Below are 24,445 nucleotides of genomic sequence, written 5' to 3'. Positions count from 1 at the left end.
AGGTAGCAAGCCGATGCAGAGAGAGGATGGAATCGGTTGTCGTTTCCAATTCCTGTGTCAGAGTTAGCCCTCCTTTTACTCGCCCACTCTGTCTCTACCTGTTCTCACCTTCCTGGATGCTTAACCAAGCCCCGGACACCTCACCTTCATGGGATGCTGACCTTTCTTGTCTGTCTACTGATGTCACCTCCCACCTCAGCTTGTTGCCCCTAATTCCAGTGATACCCACAATCTTGGTGAGAGGAATTCTCCTCGTCATCGTTAGAGCCACAGGACCCCCATGCAGTCTATCCTGCTCCTGGCCTGCCCCTTCCCAAGGTACCCTCAAAGGCAGGGCAACGTGTCATCGACAACGAAAGGAGCTGGCTGGACCTCAGTGTGCTCCCCGTTGAGCGGAAGGGACTACATGACTTCTTATGCCTCTTTTGATGTTGAGATCCTGTGGTCTTACGAGTCTGGTCAAAAAGAATGGGTTTCAAATCAGAAACATGTGAGCTTGCCTCCAGATGCCATCACAGACTGGTTGTGTGACCCTGATCGAATCTGTTAATGATGGTGTGATTTGATATCCTCGTTTGTGAAAGAGGGAAGAAATGCCAAGCTCACACAGGGGTTTTCTAAGGATCAAATGTAACAATGGAGGTAAAAGTGCTTGATAAATTCTGAGGAACTATTCACCCATGTGTCATAACGACGACATGTCCTTGGAACCGGTCCCAGGGTGGTAGAGGGTTTTTTTATGTCCCTGAACTGTGGGTGCCAGAGGCTGGAGTGATGCCTCCTTGCAACCTGCTGCCTGAGCCCCTCCAGTCCTTAGGATAAAGGCAGGCAGAGCCCCCAGAGCGATTCACTTAACTTTCCTCATAGAGGCAGGGCCTGTATCAGGCCAACATCTGCGTGACTTAATGGCAGCAATAACATAATTCGGCAACAAGGGATTAATGATTCATTCTCAAAGTGCTCTCACTGGCGACAGGCCCACTTCTATAGCTTTACTTCAGAGAATTTTCCCTATAAAGATATGGAGCAAAAACAGAAGTCACAGATAAAGAACATCTAATTGCAATTGATAAAACCAAGTAAATCCCAATGGATGCGTAACCCATGCTGGTGATCGTTGCTGACGGTAGAGAAAGGAAGCCAACTCTCGGGGACACAATTCCTAAAAGCTGTGCACTTCAAAACACACCGTCGCCTCTCAGCTGTCCAAGGGCATATTATCCCCAGTGTGGCTTATCAGAGGCAAATCTTACTGTGCTGGCAGTTTACCCCCGTCTAGTTAATGACTTCTGTTGTTGAAGAGTCTCTCTGTCTTTACTCTGGCTTTGCATGTATCTGGCACCCGGTAGAGAAAACCTTTGAAACCCTGACTCTAAGCTGCTTCCTCTATGCCAGTGAAGGTATTAAACATTGCAGGCATCTCTGACGATAGGGGTTTTGCCAAGAGCAGATAACAGGGAAAAGATGAGGAAGCTGGGCAACTTTCTGGCTCTCCTAAAGTCAGGTATGCAATATACACCTTCTTGATTTTGCTGGAAACAAATTCTCAAAATGGAAGGCTATTTTTAAGATCGAATTAGAGTCCAAGATATGAAAGAAGTTGATAGGAGAGCATCTGGATACTTCATTAGATTCGAGCCTCTAGACTTTACAAATTGCATCCCAAGGCATTGAGAGTATTTGTAATTGTGATCATGAACTACTCTGGCAGTCTTTGAGGACTGAAATTGGAGCGAACAGGAGGGGTGCGAGAAGCCTGGAGAGAAACAAATGCTGTTGCTGACTTTTTTTGTTAAATGAAAAAAATGTGTATTTCAGATATTTTACACTAGTAAGTGTGATGTTGATATAGGAAAAAAAAATATATAGACTGGATGATTAAATCAGGTTTTCTCCCCATTACCATTTATAAAAGGAAAGAATGATCACTGCAAAGCAGCACAGGCTCCACATCAGCCAGCATTAACCCAGGACAAGGGAAACCACTCCACACATTTCAAATGGAGCAAATTTACTAGAGAATTGGTACACAGGGATCAGAGGACAATGGTGAGGCAACCCAGAGGGCAGCAATAACAGGAAGCCACTACCCAGCCCAGACTAGAGAAATGAAAAGAGGTGGAGGGTCAGAGCCCAGAGGTCAGGATCGCCCAACAGGTGGAACTCCAGGAGCCCGTCGGGGGCCTTGAAGCCATAGAGTAGACACAGCGGCTGCCGAAGAAGGGGCCTGAGCCCAGGAGGGGGAAGACTCCTACCTTCCCTTTGCTTTACCATCCCTTGTGCATGTCTCCCATCGGCCGAACCCAGAGGCCGGCTGGCATGGGGGTCTGGGAAACACACCCTGCAGGGGTCACCTGTGTGTCCCAGCAGGACAGGGCAGTAGTGAAGGATGAATGGGAGACCAGATGGGCCCAGGGCCAGCCTGTGCTTCCTATGAGCAAGTGATACTAGGTTCACCTCTTTGCCACTTTTGAGAGGTGTCTGGACTTGTAAATCAAAGAGAATGTCCAGTACTGTGTCTTGATTTCAGCAAAGTCAAGGCTGAGATGGATAAATTGTGGCTGGCTTTTAGGACAGCCAGGTGTTAAACCGGATTTTTCCAGAAGATGGAAACAGAAGGCTTAGGATACCTGACCACATGGGAAACACTGATAGAATTAACAACAAGGAATTAACACATATTCGGGGCTTTTACTACAATCTGGGCTGCCTTTTTAAGCCTCTTTATCTCTTTGAATCCTCATTACAACACTGTGGAGCAGTTCTATCATTACACCCATTTCAGAGATGGGGAAACTGAGCCTCAGAGAGATTAAGCAGCAGGAGCAAGCAGGAGAGCTGGGATGTGGACCCTGGCAGTGTGGCACAGAAAGTTACTCTCCTTAAACTATTATACTACTCTGCCATCTCTCTAATAACTAGGGAGAGAGATTGCTCAGCAGAGAGATTTGGTTGTCTTTCTTCAAATATCTGGAAGAAAGAAGCAGACCATATTTAGGAGATCTAGAATCTTCTCTTGACCAGCCCGATGAAAACCTTTGCATTTATGACTGTCCATGCCGAGTTCGCCACCTGCTGTATCATGCAGTTCCATTCATAAGCCCTTCTCGAAGATTGTGTCCCCTTGTGCCCTCGCACCCACACATCATATTCTAATATCCAAGGGATTGATGAACGTGTCCTGTGAATCTTGTTACATGGGCCAAATTATACAGGCTTTGCTCAAATGATATTTAAACTTGACCTTTTTAGCTCAAGTTCCCTCATCCTTTTTGCTTTCCTTGTATATCAACTACCATCTCCAAGCCCTTCATACACTGAATTCAGTTTTATTATTAATCCCTGGGCTTTCTCTATAATACTCTTCTTGATATTTAGCAGCGAAAGCATCCCATGTAATTCCACAGGGAGGCAAGTCCCGCTCAAGTTTAGGTGACCATGTTCTGCTTTGCCTCTCATACTCTTTCTTTGATCTCACTGTGACTAATTTTTTTTTTTTTTAAATTGCTGACTCCCTCCCCCCATGCCTCAGAACAGTGCCTCCCTCTCCAGATCTGGTTGGTAACGGAGCACTTGAGAAGGATTATTCCATCATTCTTCTAAGTGACATCACCTAGGATGTTTCTCAAGTAATAAATAAATTGCCTCAATTCATCATATGACAGTAATTGCTTTTAGCCACGATTTAACTCAGAGTCAATGTTAAGTAGCTGGAAAACACTACAGAGATACAAGTTTTTCCAAGACAGCTCTACCCTTGCTTTGGAAAAGCATTTAATAAGTGCCGAGTTAAGTGTAAAGAAGACACACATTTCTAACATCTCAGGCTCCCTCAATATTACCCAGCCGGTCCTAAGAGGTTAGAATTGACTCCATCACAGCCTATACAACTGAAACTGCTAAATATTGCTGGCAGAAGTTGCCCTCGTGTTCAGCCTCAGTTGAAGGTTAGCACCTTGCTAGATGGGAATAGCTTTAATCGATTGTTTGAAAGCACTCAGGCCACTCAAATAAATTGCTCCTCAAGTGCTGATTCTGCCTGGTTCCACGAAGCCCCTGAATCTGTGTTTCCAGGTGGACCTTGTTTTACACCGTAAATGCTCTGTGTAGGTCAAATTCTAACTCAGTCACGCTGCACACACTAGGAGAGATGGCTAAATGAGGCTCTTACGGAGAATCTCTTCTGGGCGCAAGAAGACTCCTTTATTCTAAAATGCCTTTTCATCCATTCATGTGTAGCAAAACGGGCTTATTTAAGAGCAGTCACGCCCCACTGGTGCCAGACGGTCATTGTTGACACACTCCTTGTAAGGCATGGCCTGCTGAGTTTTTCATCACTGGTGGGCCAGAAGTATGCTTACACTTCCCGATGACCCCAGCTGCTCACTCGTGTGCCCAGGAGAGGCCTGCCCCACGAGTGCGGCCAGGACTCAGCTGGGGTTAGAGAGAGGGCTCAGTCTGTGACTAGACTAGGACCTTAAGCTATGCCTAGATTTGGGTATAAGGTTGTCTGAGAACCTGGTATAGGGCACACTTTGTAGACGGGGTGAGGTATCAGGGCATGGTCAAGGCTAAAGCAGGGATCAGGAGTCAGCCTGTGGCTTGGGCTTGGGGGTGTCCTGGCATCCTCGGTGAGGGGTCAAAGTGTGCCTACAGTTGTGCTTAGACTTTGGCCAGAAATAAAATTTAGTCCATGGTCATGGAACTAACTGGACAAAGCCAAGTGACCTCCACATGGACTTGGCCTCAAGTGAGATCCAATACCTTGGTCTCATTAGCACCAGTTCAACCCTTGGTGATGGAGGAAAAGGCCCAGATGTTGCTTAACCTGAGTGGTGCTAGGATCATGATGCTAGCGGGTACAGCAAGGTGCTGAGAGTGGGAGGTAACTGAGAGACAACCCTGCTGTCGTGGAGCTCCCTGCTCAGCGAGAGAGGACAGTGTGCCAACTGAAAGTCAAAGCTCAGCACGATGGGTGTTGACACAAAGGCGTGTGCAGGAAAGGGCATGTGTGGCTCTGCTTAGGCAAACCCAGACTGCAGACTCGATCTCCACCAGTGGAGTCATCAGTGGAGTGGGACACAGCACGGGTACTCCCGGGACCACTCAGTGGCCGCCTCTCTTCCCTCCCCACCATGGCTCCCTGTGGTCCAGACCAGGCCTGCCCTGCTGATGAGGATGAAGGGCTGAGTCAGCTCAGTGCCCGCCGACAGCACTGGCTCCCGGCTTGCAGAAATCTGTGCTTTGAGCCCGGAGCCCAGGGGGCTCAAAGCTGCTTAGCTGCTGCTGACAGAAGCACCCACAGCCTGCGTTGGGGATTAAGGCTTTAGTGAGAAGAGCAGATGTAAGAGAGGAGAACACACACTCTTTAGGATGCCCTGCAGCAAAGTGATAGTCCCTTTAGACTCGCTCAGGCAGCGGGTAGGAGAGAGCGCATGGTCACACTGAACTGATTATAATTCTTCCTGTGGAGTTCAGAGCAGTCCCAGGGAAGCACGGGGACAAGGGACACCTTCTCAGAAGCGGTAAGTGTAGAGAAGACAACAAAAGCCAACCAGGGACAGTCTCCGGGTCATATAATGTCATATAGTCCCAGGACACGGACAGCAGGGTACCACAGTCTGGTTTGCGAGGCAAAGGCGCAGGCCGGGGCGTGACCAGCAGCGGATGCTACGACTGTTCAAAGGGAAAAGGCAGAAACCAAACAAAAACAGGAAGGGTCAGAGCCGGAGTCCGGGCCAAACATAGAATACAGTCTACAAGGGGACCTCACAGGGAAGAGGGGATGGGACAAAGAGATTCTCTGGGATGGCAACGCCTGGCTGTGGTCTCCCTGAGGTCTGTCCACTGTAAAAGCACAGCCTTGGGCTTGACTGCTGCCCACTGACCAGCACTCAGGACACCTGTGTTTCCAAGTGTGTTAGTTTCCTATGGCTGTTGTCACAAATTGCCACAACCTGGGTGGTTAAGACAACAGACACTTATTCTTTTATAGTTCTGGAGGCTAGAAGTCCCAAATCAAGTTGCAGCAGGGCCCCTCTTCCTCTGAGACGGGTATACTCTCTTTGCTTCTGCCTGGCTTCTGGTAGCCCTTGGCCATCCTTGGCCTTCCTTGGCTCGGAGACGCATCACTCCAATCTCTGCAGTTGCTTCAGCGTGGTGTCATCCTCCTGTATCTCTGCCTTCAGAGCATGATGTCCTCTTCTTGTAAGGACACCGGTCATACTGGACTAGGGTCCACCCTTCCGACTTTATCTATACTAATTACAACTGCAAAGATCCTCTTTCTCAATGAGGTCACACTCACAGGCACTGGGGGTTACAACTTCAACATATCTTTTTTGGGGGACGCAATTCAACTCATAATAGTGGGTTAAGCTGAGCTGTGACCCAAGCAGCCTGGGGAGGGGCCACAAACAAGAAGATCTTAGCATTTCACCAAGTAAAATGCAAAGGGCAACAGTGGTCAGGGCCAACGGACAGACGGCACGTGGGAAGAGGGATGGGAGGCTCCTGCTTGGTCCTGACTGAGCGGAACACAGGCTTCTGCACGGGCAATACTTCCTCGCTTCCTCTGTCTGAGCTGCACAGCAGGGTGCCCCAGGGGCCAAGGCTCCCAAGGCTCTCACTCAGAAATATAATTCAATTCTTTCTAGCCAGCTCTGGCCAAATTGATCCCTTATGGAGTGACTGTATCACCTGACCCAAAGGGGCAAGAAGGAGGAGGAGAAGCAAAGCTGTGCCCAGGTGGGGTGGCTCTGCCCAGATCACGCCTCTGCAACATGTAGCTGACAGCAAACATCAGAGTGCCTGGGAAGGAGAGAAGGTCCGCGGGAGGAGGAAACAAGAAATCTATAGAAGGATTAGTGGGAACATGAGCAGGATCAGAGAGAGCAGCAGGTACACACGCAGCACGGAATTCAGATTAGTGCAACTAACCCAAGCCGGGGCAATAAAATCAGCCGCAGTGAGCGCGGCATCGATTGCTGAGATTCCAGCCAAATCCACCACGAACATGTTTTCTTTCTTCTAGCCTTTGCCCCTTGGCTTTTGAAAGCAGAAACACTGAATCACTGTGTTCTGTACTAAAAGCTGATCTAGGCTCCTCCCCAAAGGATGGGCGGAAAAGCAGCTCTGCTGTTTGCAGAAGGTGAGGAGGGTGGAAGAGGAGGATGCTGTGGTTTTGGTTTCTGTTGCTGGCCACAGTGGCACTCTGGACTGCGTTAGTCCCGCCAGAGGGTCTCCCCTGCAACTGCCCACCATTCCTGCCCCCAGCCCACCCTCTGCTGGGCCAGCACTATGGGAGTCCAGTCCAGGCACTGAACTCAGCAGGACTGGTCTCAGCAGATTTGGGGGAGCACAACTCAAAGGCTCTGGAGTCCCAGGCCCCAGGAAGCTTGGTAGGTGGGGCTGCAGGTGGTTCAAATCCTGGATTGAAAACTAGTGCTCAATGACTCCCCCAGTCAGCCTAACAAAACAGTAGAAGGTGAGCAGGCTGCTTGAACCACCATAAGGAAGAGTGTACTGTGCCTGGCACATGCTTTATCAGTGGTAACTACCTGCTCATTCATTAGGTCCTTCATGCATGTGTGCTGGGCACAGGGAAAGAGTTGACAGAAACCAAACAGCTCCAAGACAACGTGCTTGTACTGTAACCGTGCCACGTTCAAGAGGACCCTCACTCAGGGCTGAGGCAGGGTGGTCCTCTGTGCTGATTGGCCTGGAGAAGAGGTTGAACTTCTCTGGTTGCAGGCTGGGATAGTGAGGGTCAGAGAAGGCCTTGCAGACGGCAAGCTGTCTGAACTTGATCACAGAGGGTGAGTTGACAGACAGACCATGGATGGAGAGCATCTCAGCAAAGACAGGAGGATGTGGGAAGGCGGGTATCACTCACATGACCAGTGTGAATGGGGCACAGGATGCTAAGGAGGAAACAAAGTTGCAGAGATGGAGAACACACAGGACTAGACAGCAAATGGCCTTTAATTCAGGCTAATTCTCTCAAAGCACCAGGGCAGCCTCGGGAGCATTTTAATCAGGATGCCATTCTTATTTTTAGATGATCACTCTGGCTTCAGTGGAGAGTATGTATGGGAAGGGGACCGACGTGAAGATAAGGAGACCAGTTTGGAAGCTGTGACAATAATCTAAGCAAGACTTTATGGAGCTTGGACATGAGGTGTAGCAGTGAGGAAGAAGGGGAGGGAGGCTCAGGAGGGATTTCAGAGACGTATGAGTCAGATTTGGTGGCAAATTGGATATTGAAGACAGGGAGAGAGACAAGGAAAGGATGACACTGGGTTTCTGAATCTGAATTTAACGGCAGTTTGGACAGAAGACTGGAGACTGATTTCTCTCTGGTTTAAGGAGAATATCCCAGGACAGAAAAAGGTGCAGTGAGAGCCTCAGTCATATATGCTCCCTGATTAGATGTTCATTTGAAGGAGGCATAAACATTCACCTTCTACAGGAGGACACCCCGTAAGGATGTGACACCCCTCTTCTGTATTAAGCTTTTGATTCAGTGGGGAGCCTGGTAACAGAAAGTGGGAGCCAGAAGATGTAGCAGCAGCCTTGTGTCTGTCCAGCTTAGAACATCTGCTGGAAGGCTGTTGACAAGGACAGTATTCTGGTGCACTTGACCCAGTCCTAGCCACCGCCCCTGCTCTGTAGAGTCAGCCTTGCAGCCCCCAAGAAGTGCTGAGGAGGGTCCTCTGCAGTGACTCCTGGCTCCTGGATGTCACCTGCCTCCCTGAGCTCCAGCTGTGGCTCTGCCCCTAGTCTGCAGGGACATCCCTGGCCCATGTGCGCTCTGGGACCAACCAAGGCCTAGGTCAAGGGAGACTGGAGGGTGCTCAGGTCAAAGGCTCAGGGACTGCAGCATCGTATCACCCAACTCAGCTCTCAGTCCTGCTCTTGCCTGGGGCCACCGCAGCTGCTGGGGTTGATGTGCTGCTGCATCCAGCCTCCCACTTTGCATCCCAATTCCCTAGAAAGCCCTGATTCATGATTTCTGTCTGGCGTGTTAGGTGCCCCAGGCCTGAGGTCGTGATGGGTTCTTACCTATCTCCCCAACCACCCATGTTTCTCAGGAGCGATGGTTGTGCCTGAGTCTTACCAAAGGACAGCTTGCCTGCCTGCTTCCTCTCTGGACCTCAGTTTCCTCATCTGTAAGATGGGTTTAGAATCATTACTATGATAGTGCACACCTGAGACAATGAAGTGTATTATCTCAATATTCCTCTCAACAACTGGCTTCCCATTTGCTGATAAGGAAATAGGGCAACGGTGTGGCTCAAAGTCCCACAGCTAGCAAATTATGTGGCTTCCGAGACACAGTCCTGACCCATTCCACTGTAGTGCTTCCCAGTCCTTGGCTCATAACAGGTGCTCACGGTGGCTGCGGGCACAGACCACCGTGAGTAAGATAACAGACCTGTGTTTGAATCCCAGCTTCATTACTTTCAAGTTGTGTGATTTTCAGTCACCTGAGCCTCAGTTTGCTCATCCATAAAATGAGAATACCCTGCTTGACAGAGTCATTGGGGAGTTTCAATGAGTCAATAATGTGAAATGCTCAGCACATTCCATGGCACGTAGGAAGTATGTAACACGTGTTTGCTGTCATAGTGTTCTTTTCCTCATCTTGTTGGACACCCCTGATGTCACTGTCCCCCAGAGCTGCCCCCTCGTGCCAGCCAGCCTGGCAGGCTGTGCCCCTGCCCCCACCGCCTGTCTTCCTCCTCTCTCCACCAAGCATAGTCCCACCGCAGTGGGGGTTCCGGCTGGCGTTTCACCTGGCTCTCTTGCCTCAGCTCCTGTTCTCACACCCTCCGCCAAACCCCTCCAGAGGGCACAAGCTCCCTGGGAGGGCCATTGAGACCCCAGGGTGTCCAGGCTGGCAGGGCCCAGGGAATGACCCTAGGGAGGGTCCTGGGCTGCTTGCCTGTCTTCTCTCAGCCTGCACAGCCTTGTCCCAAAGGCTCAAGCTCTTTCCACTTGAGTCCAGGACTGCAAACTGTCCCTGGGAGAGTTACTTTAGGGGCAGTTGCAACGCATTCCCAGAGATCGTACGACAGTCTGAATCCCGTCACTGTGGCAAGGCACTGGCTTAAAGAATTGCCAGGAAAATAATAATAGAGAGTTTTAACATTAGTTGCCCAGGAAGAAAGGAATGATAAGAGGAGTTGTATTCAACGTCTTCTCAAACCTGGAGTCGGGCTGGGATTGCCTCCTCTTCTGCCGGCCCCTGCCGTGCCTGCGCCTGGCTGTGCGGGGCTCGTCCTTATTATTTCATAGAGGGAGAAGCTGAGGTTCAGAAAGGCTGAGCGATGTGTTCAAGATTGCTCAGTTTTAAGGAATAGAGTTTGGGCTCCAGATGAAGGCTTGCCCCATGGCCCTTCTCCCTGTGGAGAGTTGACAGTGGGCCACTGGTCACGGCCAAGGTGACGAATCCAGACCTGCCCTTGGGGTGACCTTCAGTGCACCTACTCTGGCCTGCAGACTGGGCACTGCCAGTCCCCTACTGGGCTCAGAGACGTGGACCATCCCCTCGAGGCCTGGCTGAGCTGCGGGAAGGCTCTGAGGAGGGAGGTTCTTTCTCCAGTGGCGGGCCTGGGCTAGACAGGGCTCTCAGGGGAAATGTTAATCAACTAGTCATTTGTCCACTACGGCCTCAAGTCAACCCACTACAGAAAAATGCCCAGTCCTGGCCAGAGGAGGTTTGTTCCTTACTTCTCTCGGTGGAGGCATCCCTGCCCTACAACCCTCGCTCTCAGTTGTGACAACCACGTACATCTCCAGACATTGCCAAATGTCCCCTGGGGGAAAAATGGGATCAAGGGAGCTGAACATTTACTGAGCCTCTACTCCACACATATGTACTCTGTTCACCAACTAGGGGCAAAAATGATGAAGACCTTTGTCACCTCCAGGGCCACGCTGTCCGCAATGGTACTTGCTGAGCCGTGTGTGCTTTCTGAGCACTGGAAATGTGGCTGGTGTGTCTGGGGAACTGAATATTAAACTTTATCTTATTTCAACTAATGTAAATTTAAAAACTAAAACAGTGTAAATCACGTTCACTCATTAAGCACAATTTTTACCTTTTTTTGAATTATATTTCATTTTAGCCCTTGAAAACTTAACATCTGAATTGAGAAATGCTCTAAGTGTAAATAAAATACACACCAAGTTTCAAAGATGTAGTACAAAACAGAATGCAAAAATCTTTCATCAGTAGATTTTTAAATCTTGATTACATATTAAAATAATATCTTGAATAGACCAGATGATCTCTGACTCACGATGGTTTGACGGAATGGTTCGACTAATGATTTTGACTTTATGATGGCGTGCAGGTGATATGCATTCGGTAGAAACTGTATTTTGAGTACTCATACAACCTTTCTGTTTTTCACTTTCAATACAGTATTCAACCAGTTACATGCATTATTATAAAATAGGCTTTGTGTTAGATGATTTTGCCCAACTGTAGGCTAGTGTATAAGTGTTTTGAGTATGTTTAGGGTAGGTCAGGCTAAGATGCTCAGTACGGTTAGGTGTGTGAGATACATTTTTGAGACGTTATTTTCACCTTACCATGGATTTATTGGGATGAAACCCACCGTAAGTCAAGGAGCATCTGTATTTTAATAAATTATTAAAATTAATTTCACCCGTTTCTTTTTACTTTTTAATGAATCTAAAAAATTTAACATTGCATACACAGTTCAATTTCTATTTCTAGTGAACAGTGCAACTCTGGAAGTTTTTGACAGAGGATGATTCTATCCCCAGGGGACATTTGAGACTGTCTGGAGATATATTTGGTTGTCGCAATTGGAGTTGACATGGTGCTGGAATCTAGGGATTAGAGGATGGGGTGCTGCTAAACATCAGGACAGCCCCCCTACAACAAAGAATGATTCCGGCCCCAGATGCTAATAGTGAGGTTGAGAAACCTCACTCCAGAGCATGGATTCCTTGAAGGACAGGCCCATACATCATAGCGACCTGAAGAACTAGCTGGAATCAGCTGGGCAAAACAATTAAAGCTGTTATCATACTTAATTCTTATGATTAACTATGACCACGGGTATTATTATCCCAGCTTCTCCAGATGAAGATAATGAGGTACAAAGAAGAGAAATAACTGGCCAGGGATCACCAGGCCAGAAAGAGGCAGAGCTTAGAGCTGAACTTAGCCTAACACACCCCGAACGCCAGCGTGTCCCTGCTACATAACGTGGTTCTGCAGCTCTCTGAGTCAGTGCTGATACGAAAGGAGGCTGCCTGTGCTTAAAGTCTAATAGCCCCATCACTCAGACCTGGGCAGTTATTATTTACATCGGCCATTATTGGTACCAGGGGAGGAACATTAACAAAAACACCCCTTGAAAGGGACAGCCTGCTCAAAGAGAAACTCTCACAGGTGCCTCACCTGTCAAAGGAGGCTGAGAGACGTGTGGAAATAAATGGAACGCAATGAAATAAACCTGTCAGAGGAGGAACATTCAGACGCCTCGGAAGGCGAGAGGTAAGAACAAATGTACCTGATGTGGGATTGGCTCTGTTTAAAGAAAACATTACCTGACTGCTCGACTGGAATAGAGCCCAGAGAACAATGGCCCGGCAGAAATGGAGCCGCTCGCACGCACTCGGGAGAAGCATTGCTTCTCCGTAAATTAGGGGCAGGCGCAGTGGCGAGAGTCGCCGTCCTCTTGCTGTCCATCTGCAGCCGCCACCTCCCTGGGGAAGGGTGAGGCCGGTGGGCCTGTGATTGTGTCAGGGTAGGGACTGGCATTGGGCGAAGTCCTACTATGTGCTGCTACTACACAGGACACTCTCTAGGGCTATCTATTAAATAATTTAAATAAAAGATTAAATAATCCTTCATTTAATTAATCTAAAGATTAAATAATACAGTCTATTAATCTTTAATAGACTGTACTCAGTGTGATAAATAGTTTTGCAGGTGAAATAAGGCTATGCAACTTGCTTAAGGTCATATAACCAGGGAGTGGCTGAGATGACATTTCTGAGGTGCTGGCATTGACACACTGTATTAAGGTGGTACGTGGCAGCACAAGGACGGGGACAAAATTGGGCCATGGTGGATGCCATTGAGGCTCTGCCCAGATCTCCTTTACTGGGCTGGGGCATCTACTCTCCAGCTGCACTGGGTGTGGGTGGCAAACGGCTCACAAATACCTTCTTCCTTGGAGAAGTGGCATCAAGCAGAGGGAACCATGTTCCCAGGAGGTCATGCACCCCCATGGCAGCTCCCAGCATGTGGCTGACCAAATACCATGGTACAAATGTCCCACTGCCTCCAGGTGAGACCAACTCTGCGGTACACCTCATGTTCCAGACTTCCCCTGTCCCCCCGGGGCTCCGGCTGAGGCAGGTGTGCACATCCTCCCTTAGCTTCGTCCCCTGCCCCATTCCATCCCCTCCCTTTCTTCCTCCTGAGAACGCTCCTCAGTGAATAATTTGCACAAGAGTCCCCGTCTCAGGCTGTGTCCAGGGAACCCCCGCCGAAGACATCCACTAGCAGTGACGTTCCTGAGTTTGGGAAGGGTGGCGGGCAGGAGTGGAGGTATGGACGGCCAGACGCACATCCTTACTGCCCACTGCACCCTCTTTCCCACCAGAACAAACTGACCAGTCAGGGATCAGTAGAGAGGAGGCCATTGCCTGGGCCAGGGCTTTGAGAGAGGTGACAGGGAAAGGTTTGAAATCTCCTAGAAAATTCCCATTGACAAGAAAGGGGCCCCTGCAAAAAAGAGATCTCTAGGTTAGCAGATTGTCTTTTGTCTCTGGGCCTCACGATGGGCACCAGCCTCTGACATAGGTGGCTGGGCATCCTTTGAAGAATGGCTCATGTTTGTGTGAAATGAGCTATACCTACAATATCCTTGAGGAAAGAGGCTGTGTTTCCTTCAAACAAATGCCTTCTCCAGACTGGGCACACCCATAGCAGCTCCTTTGACACGAAGTATCCTGTTCAGTCTAGAACACAACAGCATAGAACTCTGCCTGTGTGGCGTCTACAATGCAAATGGTGCCCCCAAGAGGTAGGTATTGTTATCCCTACCTAACAGATAGGAGAAGTGGGGCTGACCACGGGTCATGGAACTTATCAGGACCAATAGAAGACCTGAGATCATAAGCAGAACTTGTTTCCTAATCACAGACTTGTTAGGTCAACTTTTCCCCAACCTCAGACCACGGCTCAGTTGTCACTTCCCCTGTGAAGCACTCCCTTGGCTCCAGGTGTGTTTGTTTATTTTGAACACTGCCCACCTCTCCTTTGTGGCACTACTTCCAGTTGCACACTTATTTGTGTAGGTTTTTAGCCAGTGGCATAGGAACATGTCTTCTTTTCCTTATCAGTGTAACCCTCAGTGCCTAGAACAGTGCCTGGCGCATAGTAGGTACTTAGTAAGCATTAGCAGAAGGGATGGATGGTTGAGTGGATAGAGGGATGGATGGATGGGTGGATGGATAGGTGGACAGGTGAGTGGGTGGATGGGGCCTGAGGTGGAGGCAGTTTCTCCCTGGTGCACCTGGCCTGGAGGACCCATGGAGTGTGGGCCACTCTCACTCCCCTCCCACCCGCCCAGGGCTCTGGTGGTCACCTGTGGTGAGGAGGCAGAGTGGAGTCCCCAGGGTCACCTGGGCGCTGCCCACTGGTGCTGACCACAAGGAAGCCAGTCCCCAGGCAGCATGCAGAAGAGAAGGAGAGAAAGAAACACACATGAAAACGTGCGGTACGGTGAACAAAACTTCAACTCTTGTGGCTCTGAAGAGCTCACGCTAAACAGCAAAAGAACATCATGGTTTAACGAAACAGGGCCTGAAATAGATTTTTAAAAATGAAACAAGAAGAAGAGTCACCATTTATCAAGCACCCACAACATGCCAGGTACTTTTCCAGGTGCCTCATATACAATGTTTCTGAGACTTAGAAGAACCCAGAAAGGTCAGTTATTATTATAAATAAATCTGTCATTTTTCTACCCAAACTTCTTTTCCTCAGTCTTTTCTTTCTTTGTAAATGATGCCAGCACCCGTGTAGCTTCTCAGTGTGGAAACCTGGGAGAGACCATTTACCCTTCCTTTTTTTAAGACTTCCCCCTTATAATCAATCACCATGCCTTATTAATTGTACCCCAGAAAAGCTCTTGAAGGTGCCCCCTTTTCTTTAATTTCATTCCCACTTAGTTCAAGCCATCTTGTGTTACACGTGGGTTATTTATGCAGCCTCCTCTGGCCTCCCTGCCTCTAGCCTCACCCCCCTCAATCTGCTCTCTGCCCTTCACTGAAATCATCAGTGACCCTCACTGTCCCCAATATAAACATCACCCCCCTCTACCCAGACCCTGGGTACAGACCCCTTCACGATGAACTCCCTGCCTGTCCTCTGGCCTCATCTCTCTCTACTGCCCCCTCTGGTTTTCCCCTTGTTTAATGATGGAAATAATAAACAACTTCCCATTATCGACAGCCCCCTACCTTCTAGTCTGTAAGCCTCACCCTGGTGAAGCACTTTGCATGGAACATACTCCCTCCTGCTCCTTCACTCAGCTGACAACTGTGCACCCTTTGGGTGTCGGTTTAGAACCCCTTCCCTCTAGATAGACGGTCTTTAGTGTCTCACCAAATCTGGGATGAACCCCCCTCCTTTGTCTTCCCACGACACCCTCGTCTTCCCTTCTCATCCAGCAACCTCACCGTAGTATAAGTGGATGCCTTCTCCTTAATTCTGTAGTCTCCTTGAAGGCAGACACTGGGTCTCATTTACTAGTGCACTCCTGTGGCCTTGCATTGTACCTGGCACATAGTAGGCACTCGGTGAATATTTGTTGAATAAATGAATGAATGAATGAAGAAGTGGTGAATCAGAGAATTTATATAACTTGTTCAGTCATGAAACTAGTCACCGGCAGAGGCTACACTGAAACCCGGTCTGGCTTCAATGTCCTCACCCTTTCAAGTCCACCACTTGCCTCTCTAAAGAAAATCCTACTCAAGGTTGAAAGGTGTCTTAGGGTTGATCAAAGCTTGCAACTTTAGTGGTTCATCAACAGAACTGCAGAAAGTTTATAATGTAAAGTGGAGAGAGAGGTAAGGCATCCCAGACCAACTGCTAAACAGGAAATAAACAATTTCAAAAATAACACAGATGGCAACTTGATCAACAGCCGTGAAATACCATAAAATTTAACCACCAGTCAACAGTAATCATAACACGTCTCCCTTAAAAATATGGGGAGCTTCACCATTTTTAAAGCACATTCTAAATCAGGGGTTAGCAAACTATGACTCATGGGCCAAATCCGGCCCCACACTCCCTGTTTTCTGTGTGGCTGGGAGCTAAGAATGTTTTTTACATTTTTTAATGGTTGGGGCGGGGGAAAGAAGAGTAATATTTTGTGACACATGAAAATTATATAAAATGCAAATTTCAGTGTCCATAAACAAAGTTTTATTGGAACACAGCTGCACTCATCCTTATACATATTCTCCTACGTATGGTTGCTTTTGAGCTACAGTGACAAAGTTTAGTCGTTGTGACAGCAACCATAAGGCCTGCAAAGCTGAAAATATTTACTATCTGGCCTTTTACAGAAGAGTTGGCTAACTCCTGTTCTAAGTAGCTATTTTTTAAATCTTTTTCCCCCCAACACTTTGAGGCAGGCAAGACAAGGACTGTTGAGCTCACGTGTCAGAAAAAGAAACAGAAGGCTTGAGAGAAGAGATGACTCATGGATTCCCACCTGGCCTCCCCCAAAAGACTCTTCACTGTTCTCCGGTTCTGCAGCCTTCTCCCTGGCTCAGTCCCACTTCGCCTATCCAAATTCTAAACTACCACCAGGGTGTCCTTCCCACAAAACGCAGTCTGCTTAAGCACCTCGGAGGGCTTCCCTATTTCAGGACAAAGTTTATATATGTATACACACATGCACACACACACACACATACATGCACATACACACACACACGCACACACCCCGGGGCTACACAGAGCCCTGGGTGGCCTGGCACTGCTTGCTGTTTCAGCTTCATCTCTGACCACTCCAAACGTTGATCCCACTGGCCTGCTGGCCATCATTCCTTTGCCTTGGCCCATTCAAGTTCAGCAGCATGTGCTCTTGCCTTCAGTGACTTGCACATGTATCCCTGTGGCTTAGAAGACCTTTCTTCCTTACTCTTGAATCTTGTTCAACATAATTGCCACTGTTCTTTCACAACTTGTCTCAGTGACCATACACTCTGAGAAAGCAGACCCTAAGTTGATTTATGTTTCCCTTCTCTGCACTACAGTGGCATCCTGAATTTACCTTCATTATAGCCCTTATTGTACTGCATTAATACATTTATTGGTTGGTGCTCCCACGAGCTCCTATTTGTGGAGTGCACTAAGCACTTTGGATACATTAGCTCATTAAAATCTTACATCAGTCCTGGGAAGTAAATGGTGATATTGTCATTGGCTTATAGATGGGAAAACTGAGGCACAGAATAGTTGAGTACATTTTCCCACCCAGAATCAAAGACTGTCCAAATCCAAAGATGAAGTTCTTAATTTCCAGGGAACATGGGGCCACATATCAATACCAAGTTGCACTCAATAAATGTCTATTGAAAATGAAATGAACACATGAAACTCTGGTTCAGTATGCTTCACTTACTAGCTGTGTCCTTTGGAAAATTACATACATTTCTAAATTTCAGTTTCTCTACCTATAAAGAGGGGGTACTAGTAAGTATCTCATGAAGTTATTTTAAGGATCAAATGAACCAGTTAAAACCTTAGTTCTGTTGGCAGGCCCATGGAGGGGCCTCCGCACTCCACCCTCCAGGGCTACACCCCATGCTCTGCTTAGCAGTGATGCTTAGTTACCAGGGGTAGGAACAGAGGACAGCTGGACAGGTGCAGGGAGGGGGAGAGATTTTTCTAGTGGGTGGAGCAGCAGAAGATAAGGAGATGGATCAGGGGTCTCAGCAGAACACAAAGGGAAGTAGAACTAGACAAAGATCCTACTTTTTTCTGTGTATCATGCTAGAGGTGACTAGTGTCTGCCAGTGTCTGGTCCCTCTCTGCTTCTTAGGCACACAAAAGAGTCCCAACTTGCAGTCACGCCGTCATGTGACTAGTCCTCATCAAAGCCAGGTAAGTGGAAGTGGCATGAGTCATTTCCAAGTGAGCTAGTTAAGACCCAAGTTCCCACCTCTATGCTTTCTCTTCCCCTGATGAGGGGTCCTTTGAGGCCACATGTATTCTAGATGGCTTAGCAACAAATAAGCCTTTGTGATATCAAGCCACCGAGATTTGGGTATTAATTTGTTGTTGCAGCAAAGCCTAGTCTGCCCTGACTAATCCAGCCAGAGAAGAGGAGGAGGTCTCTTGTTTTCTCCTATATTACCTGGTCCCCCTGCCATATCACTTTTTTACTGGAGGATTTTTTTTTTTTTTTTTTTTTTTTTTACCAGAGAGGACCCCTCTCTCTTCACAGTTTCAGGGCCTGTTCAGTGAATTTATGTGTATCTGTCAGTCATTAGTGAAAACATTGAGACCATGCAAAGAAGAAGGAGCTCAGAATGCTGAGTGCCTCAGACATCCTTTCAGACTCTTTTTCCTTCTAAAGCAATGAATGCTGAGTGCAGAGAGATGCTGCTGGGCTACAGATGGCCCTGGAGCAGACAACCTTGAAGACAAACTAATTTCTTGGTTTATTAGCTTCAATATGTTGTGGAAATGAAGAAAGCTGAGGGTTCCTTGAGCCACCTCACCTTCTACTCCAGATTTCAGGACGTAGCTTGGACACCCCTGGAAACGGTCCAAAGACCATCACACGCTAAAATTTTATTATCAATCATCACTGGGAAAGAGATGTGGGAAGGGGTTAACAAATAGGAAATGGGGATCCCATCAGTGGTCCATAGAATCTCATCAAGTCTGTGCTATTAATGAGATTCAAAGTGGTGCCATGGAGTCAAATCTGAGTTGCCATTCTGAGGGACCTTGAGCTCTTTAATGCTTTTGAGCCTATTTGCCCTCATTTCTTGAGTAATCATGATGACCACTCTTTGTTTAGTGTGTAATATGTGCCGGGCTTCGCTTGTATCATCTCACTGTAACCTCATGTCAGTACATACAGCCCTGTGACTGGCATACAATAGGTGGTTAATTTTTGCAAGCTCCTCCTCCCCTCATTCAAACACAACATTGAGATCTCATCAACGGGGTTCAAAACCTCCAACACAGCTTTAATCTCTTTATTTCTAACCCTTGTTTCCAGCCTACCCTAAATGCCCCCCTTTCCTGAATTCTGATTTTAAAAGGCCTCCTTTTCCCTTTATAAGATGCACCTTCTTTGGAATAACAGATCTGAGCTAATGTCAACTCAGGCATCTCAGGTCTTGAGTAGATAATTCTTATTTCTCTAGTTGAGAGGGATTGATTGGGACTCCCCAGGTATGTGCTTGAAAGATAAGAGTGGGTCTTCACTTTTGTTTTTTGGTCTCTATCACACCAACTTTTGTCTTCCTGAGTAGGGTATAGAAAAGGGAGGCGTGTGTGTGGGGGGGGGTGGAGAAATTTGAGTAAATGTAGAGAATAGGGGGTAGGAGAAGGATAGAAGACTAGAGAGATGCGCCAGCCGTTGTAGCAAGACATATATTAAAGAAAGGGTTGGGATACATAATGGTCATCTTTGGTTATTTTATGGTATACTTATGATATAGTTTCCTTCTTCCATCTTCTTACAAAACCTTCAGGAAAATCTGTATTATCCCATTGACATTTTAGGACCTCAAAGACACTGGGTGAGAGCAAAGGGGGCCAACAGTCAAGGAGAACCTGTTACATTGGTGTAATTCGCATGAATTCTATCTCATCAGACTTGACTAGGGAAGGACAGCATTGCCCCATCCCAACCCTCCTCCCACACACTCTGAGCTTTCCCCTCTGGGATTTCTAAAGACTGAATAGCACCCAAGAGATTTACAATGGACTACCTCACTACAGCCGTTCCTTTCACAGTGATCCCTCATTGTGGCCCTACCTCGGCTGTCATAGTAGGTTTGGGCGTGCTGAGGTCCGGGGTCCCTCCTGAAATCGCTGGGCAGGTGATGAGGAAAGGACAGTGCCAGAGTCAAAGGCTAGCAAGTGAATGAGCACAATGCTATAAGTGGGCAATAAACATACACTACTGCTGTGCAGGATGGCATCTCAACACAATGACCTATAGATGAAAAGGTCAAGTGCTGACAGTTGAGGCAGCACCATCCCCGTCCACTCTGTTTCTGCACATTCGATCTAGGCTGTGTCCATGTGACAAATGGCGGATTTGTAGACTTGGGTGGGAAGTGACTACAGCCCAGGTTTGGCTTTCTTCCTTAGGGCACTGAGAGAGAGGCCTTGTGCTTAGTAGGTCAGTGTGTCCAAGTCTCACATCAGAGAATCAGTCAGGAAGGAGGAAGGAAGGAAACTCACATTGTTTATCATCTGTTATGTTCTTGAATAATTAGTAGGAAACAACTAAGGATCTCAGACTTCAAAGTGAAGCAATAGACTCATAGATGTCAAGTGACTTGTTCAAGGTCAAACAGCTTGACTTTGGAGGCAGGATTTGAATAGGGGTGTCTCTCATTTCCCATCATTCCATGCAACCTCTCAAGGAAGTTTCATATAAGACAGAACCTTCCATCTAGAACTGTATCAACAGGGGTGGGGATTTCTTACTGATAGCAGATGATTCCTATATCTCAACTTGGCTTCTCAAATCACCTGTGGCCTGTCACTCTGTAGATAAAAAAACCTTGTACATATCACTGCCCCTCTGGGCCTCAGTCTTAGCATTGGTAAGATGAGGGCATCTCACTGGAAAATGGCCATTTAATGTCCCTGTCTGTCCCTGTAGGAGTAAGAACCCACTGTGGAGGGAGGAGAGAAAGTGCTAGATAAAATGCTTTACCTCAAGCTTAGCCCTTATAAAAAACAAGGTTGTAGCCCAAGCCTCTTGCCTGTCACCGTTGTGACAATGGTTTTAGTCCATCACCACCACTAGGCAGAATAGAACTATTGGTGGCACTGGCCCCTTATCCATCCTTCATTATTCTGGTGTTCAGCTTTTAGCTCCTACTCCAAGAGGGCTGTTGTAATGGGATCCTTAGAGAGTGTTTACTAGATTAAAACTGTGGCTGTCTTCTGCAAAGCAACTCTGCAAATGGCTTTATGGGTTTCGGATTTATTTTGTCTCAATGACTCGGCTCAGTTTGCAAATCAAATCAAAGCTGATTTTTCTAACTGCCACTCGAGTGCACCCAGCAGGAGTCTGCAGAGCCAGCTGTGTTCCCGTGACGGCTGGCGCCAGAGATGGGAGTGCTACTGTCTGCTGGCGGCCAGAGTGGTACCAACCAACAGGAGGAAGGCAGGCCACCATGTGCCTTCCTGACCCTACCCAAGACAAGCCAGAGGAAGCAAATGTTATTTTATGGAAGGAGAAATGGCAGACAGGATCTATGTGGCCTCAAGGGCTAATGGGCAGAAATAATAAGTAGCCAATTTAGATTCATAACATTGAGGTTCTCTCCAACCGAAGTATTCAAAGATGTGTACTGAGGGAGGATGAGGTCCCTGTCACAGCAGGAGCCCAAGCACCCAAGCAGAGGCTGGCCGGCCTTCTTGTTCGTGGGGATTATAGATCACACAGTTGACTCCTTGCCTCTGTCACTTTTACTCTTAGCTTCTAAGAGAATAGTACTGACATGTCACATGTATTTGAAAAAATTGAGGCCATGGAAGAACAATAACCTGTTAGCCCTCCATCCATCCATCTATCTATCCATTGATCCATCCATCCATCGTTTATCCACTTGTTAATTCAACACATTTTATTGAGCACCAGTGTATGCTAAGATCTGGGGATATGACAGTGCCCAATATCAGCACAGTATTTGCACTTCTGTCACTTAGTCTATCAGATTTATATATAATATATATTATATATTTCTTTGTAATTTGTGATGAGTGCTATGAAAGAAAAATATAGTGTATAATGACAATGAAAAATTGGGTATATACATTAAATTGGAGGTCAAGATGGTCTTCTGAGGAAGTGAGGTTTAAGCTAAAGTCTGAAAGATGTTGAATCTGTTAAGGAGACTCATATGGTGGCCAGAGCACTCCAGGCAGAGAGGGCAGGATGAGCAAAGGCCCTGAGGCTGTAAGGAGCTTGATGTGTCTGAAGAACTGAAAGAAGACAGTGTGCTGGAGTGTAATGGATAATAGGATAGATGCCTAGATGAGGCTGGAGGGTAGGAGAGGCCAGATCATGCAGGCAAGACTGGTAGGGGCAGGGCCTGTGGGTAAGAGAAAGCAGAAAAGTGAACAGATGGGTGCAGGGAGGGAGGCAGGGTGGGGAATTAGCTAGACAAGAGAATCAGTGGGTGAGGGGACTTGCAAAGTAGACATCAGTTCTCAAAGAGGAACTGATGAGTATGGTCCAGAATGAAAGAACTACATCAGCCAGGGGGACATGAACTGAGATACTTGGGTATCTCCTTCAGCAGCTGCAGCCTGGAGCATCTTCTACCAGATGGATGATGTACCTTCCACAGGAAGAATTGGTTTCTCTTCTACTTGAGGTTCAACACCTCCAAAGTCTAAGTTCACTCCACCCCAAACCTCCACGTGCTCCACTTTCCCAAGGATCACTTTGGAGCTTACATCTTCCACCTGTGCCTAAGTGGAGCCCATCCCTCACTTTCCAAATGCAGGATCAACACTGTTAATGGTTCTAAATGCTTCCCCTGCTCACTTGCCCTTTCTCACATTTCCAGTTTTAACTATAAGAACAAAACCTGATTTTTAAATTGACCTTTTCTGCTCCCTGATTTTCTATTGTTTCCTCTTCAAAATCTGAATAATAGTGTTGTTTGTTTCAAAAACAAAACTTAATGCTTATTTACCCATTGGCTATGGTTTTCTCTCTACAGCTCTAAGCAGATCTATTCCTAGGGTTAGAGTGTGTCAAGTAAAGGGCTTCAGAATGGATTTGAGGCAGTTGTGTTAGCTTTTTGCTACCCCTTAATCCAATATGACCAGTGTCCTTATAAAAAGGGGGAATTTGGGGCTGGGCACAACGGTTCATGCCTGTAATCTTAGCACTTTGGGAGGCCAAGGTGAGAGGATGGCTTAAGGCCAGGAGTTTGAGACCTGTCTGGGCAATGCAGCAAGATCCCATCTCTAAAAAAAAAAAAAAAAAAATATTATCCAGGCACAGTGGCATTCACCTGTAGTCCCAGCTACCTGAGGTGAGAGGATTGCTTGAGCCCAGGAGCTTGAGGCTGCAGTGAGCTACGATTGCACCAGTGCACTTCAGTCTGGGTGACAGAGCAAGACCCTGCCTCTTAAAAACAAAAAAGAAAGGGGGCATGGATTTGGACACAGACAACCACACAGGAAAAATGCCAGGTGAAGATACGGCAGACATCAGGGTGGTGCTTCTGCAAGCCAAGGAATATCAAAGACGGCCAGCAAACCACCAGAAGCTAGAAGAAACACATGGAACAGATCCTTCCTCCGAGTCCTCAGGTGGAACCAATCCTGCTGACACCTTGATTTCAGACTTCTGACCTCCAGAATTGCGAGACAATGATTTTTTTGTTGTTTAAACCACCCAATCTGTAGAACTTTTTGCAGCAGCCACAGAAAACTAATATAGATCCCTTGCTTTGCAACCTTCCAAACTGAACAGCACTAAATTAGATCCCGGATGATTAGTAGCAACATTCCGAAAGTCAAGGGTTAGAGATGTATGCTGGAGCCAGAAGCGTGTCTAATGTAAGAGGCACTGGGCTTAGGGGCAGGTCAGAATGATGCTGACCAAGTGCTTGGGGCTATTCCAAGTAGCAATGTTCTGGTTCTGGAGGATCACACAGCTGATCCCACTGGATGGACTCTCAGGGTCAGGGCCAGGACAGCAGCAAGTTGCTCCATCATCAGAGCACTGGCCTCGAGTCTGACATGGGAGCACACTCAGGAAGATGGATGCTGCCAGCAGACCTGTGAGGAAGGTCCATGATGACAGAGAGATGGAAGAGCTTGGGAAGGGCTGATAGCCCATCTCAGGGACTTTATATACCCCTGTGGGATTCCCAGTATTTTCCTCTGTTAAAGGAATATTGTTTCCAGCAAGCCTACCTAGAAGGACTTTGATCTAGGTAGTTGGGGAGATGGGTCAAATATTGATTCCTGGCCTTAGATCCTTGATACAAACTTCTCATGGGTAATGGATGGAGTTAAATAAGGTTTGCCTTTAATCGACCCTAGATATTCCAAATGTAGTGCCTGGCACTGAGTGGACAGTAATCAGACAGAGGTCTCCTTCCCTTTGCCCTCTCTCTGCATTCCCCAAGCATCCTTCTCATC

General features: G+C 47.4%; 1 protein-coding gene across 2 annotated transcripts in view; it reads right to left on the bottom strand.

Annotated features, from left to right (window-relative positions):
- Positions 1-24,445, bottom strand: part of PTPRT (protein tyrosine phosphatase receptor type T) — a 1,002,137-nt gene that overhangs the window by 157,815 nt on the left and 819,877 nt on the right. Inside the window, exon 14 of one of the 2 annotated variants that reach the window (XM_045528255.1) lies at positions 14,643-14,699. The exons of the other annotated variant lie outside the window; for it this stretch is intronic. Within the exon in view, the coding sequence (XP_045384211.1) occupies positions 14,643-14,699 (57 nt within the window). The remainder of the gene's footprint in view (positions 1-14,642; positions 14,700-24,445) is intronic. 2 annotated transcript variants of the gene reach the window in all.

Source organism: Lemur catta, chromosome 17 (assembly GCF_020740605.2).
Source record: "Lemur catta isolate mLemCat1 chromosome 17, mLemCat1.pri, whole genome shotgun sequence".
Classification (NCBI taxonomy): Eukaryota; Metazoa; Chordata; class Mammalia; order Primates; family Lemuridae; genus Lemur; species Lemur catta.
This window is presented reverse-complemented; position numbering and strand designations above follow the sequence as displayed.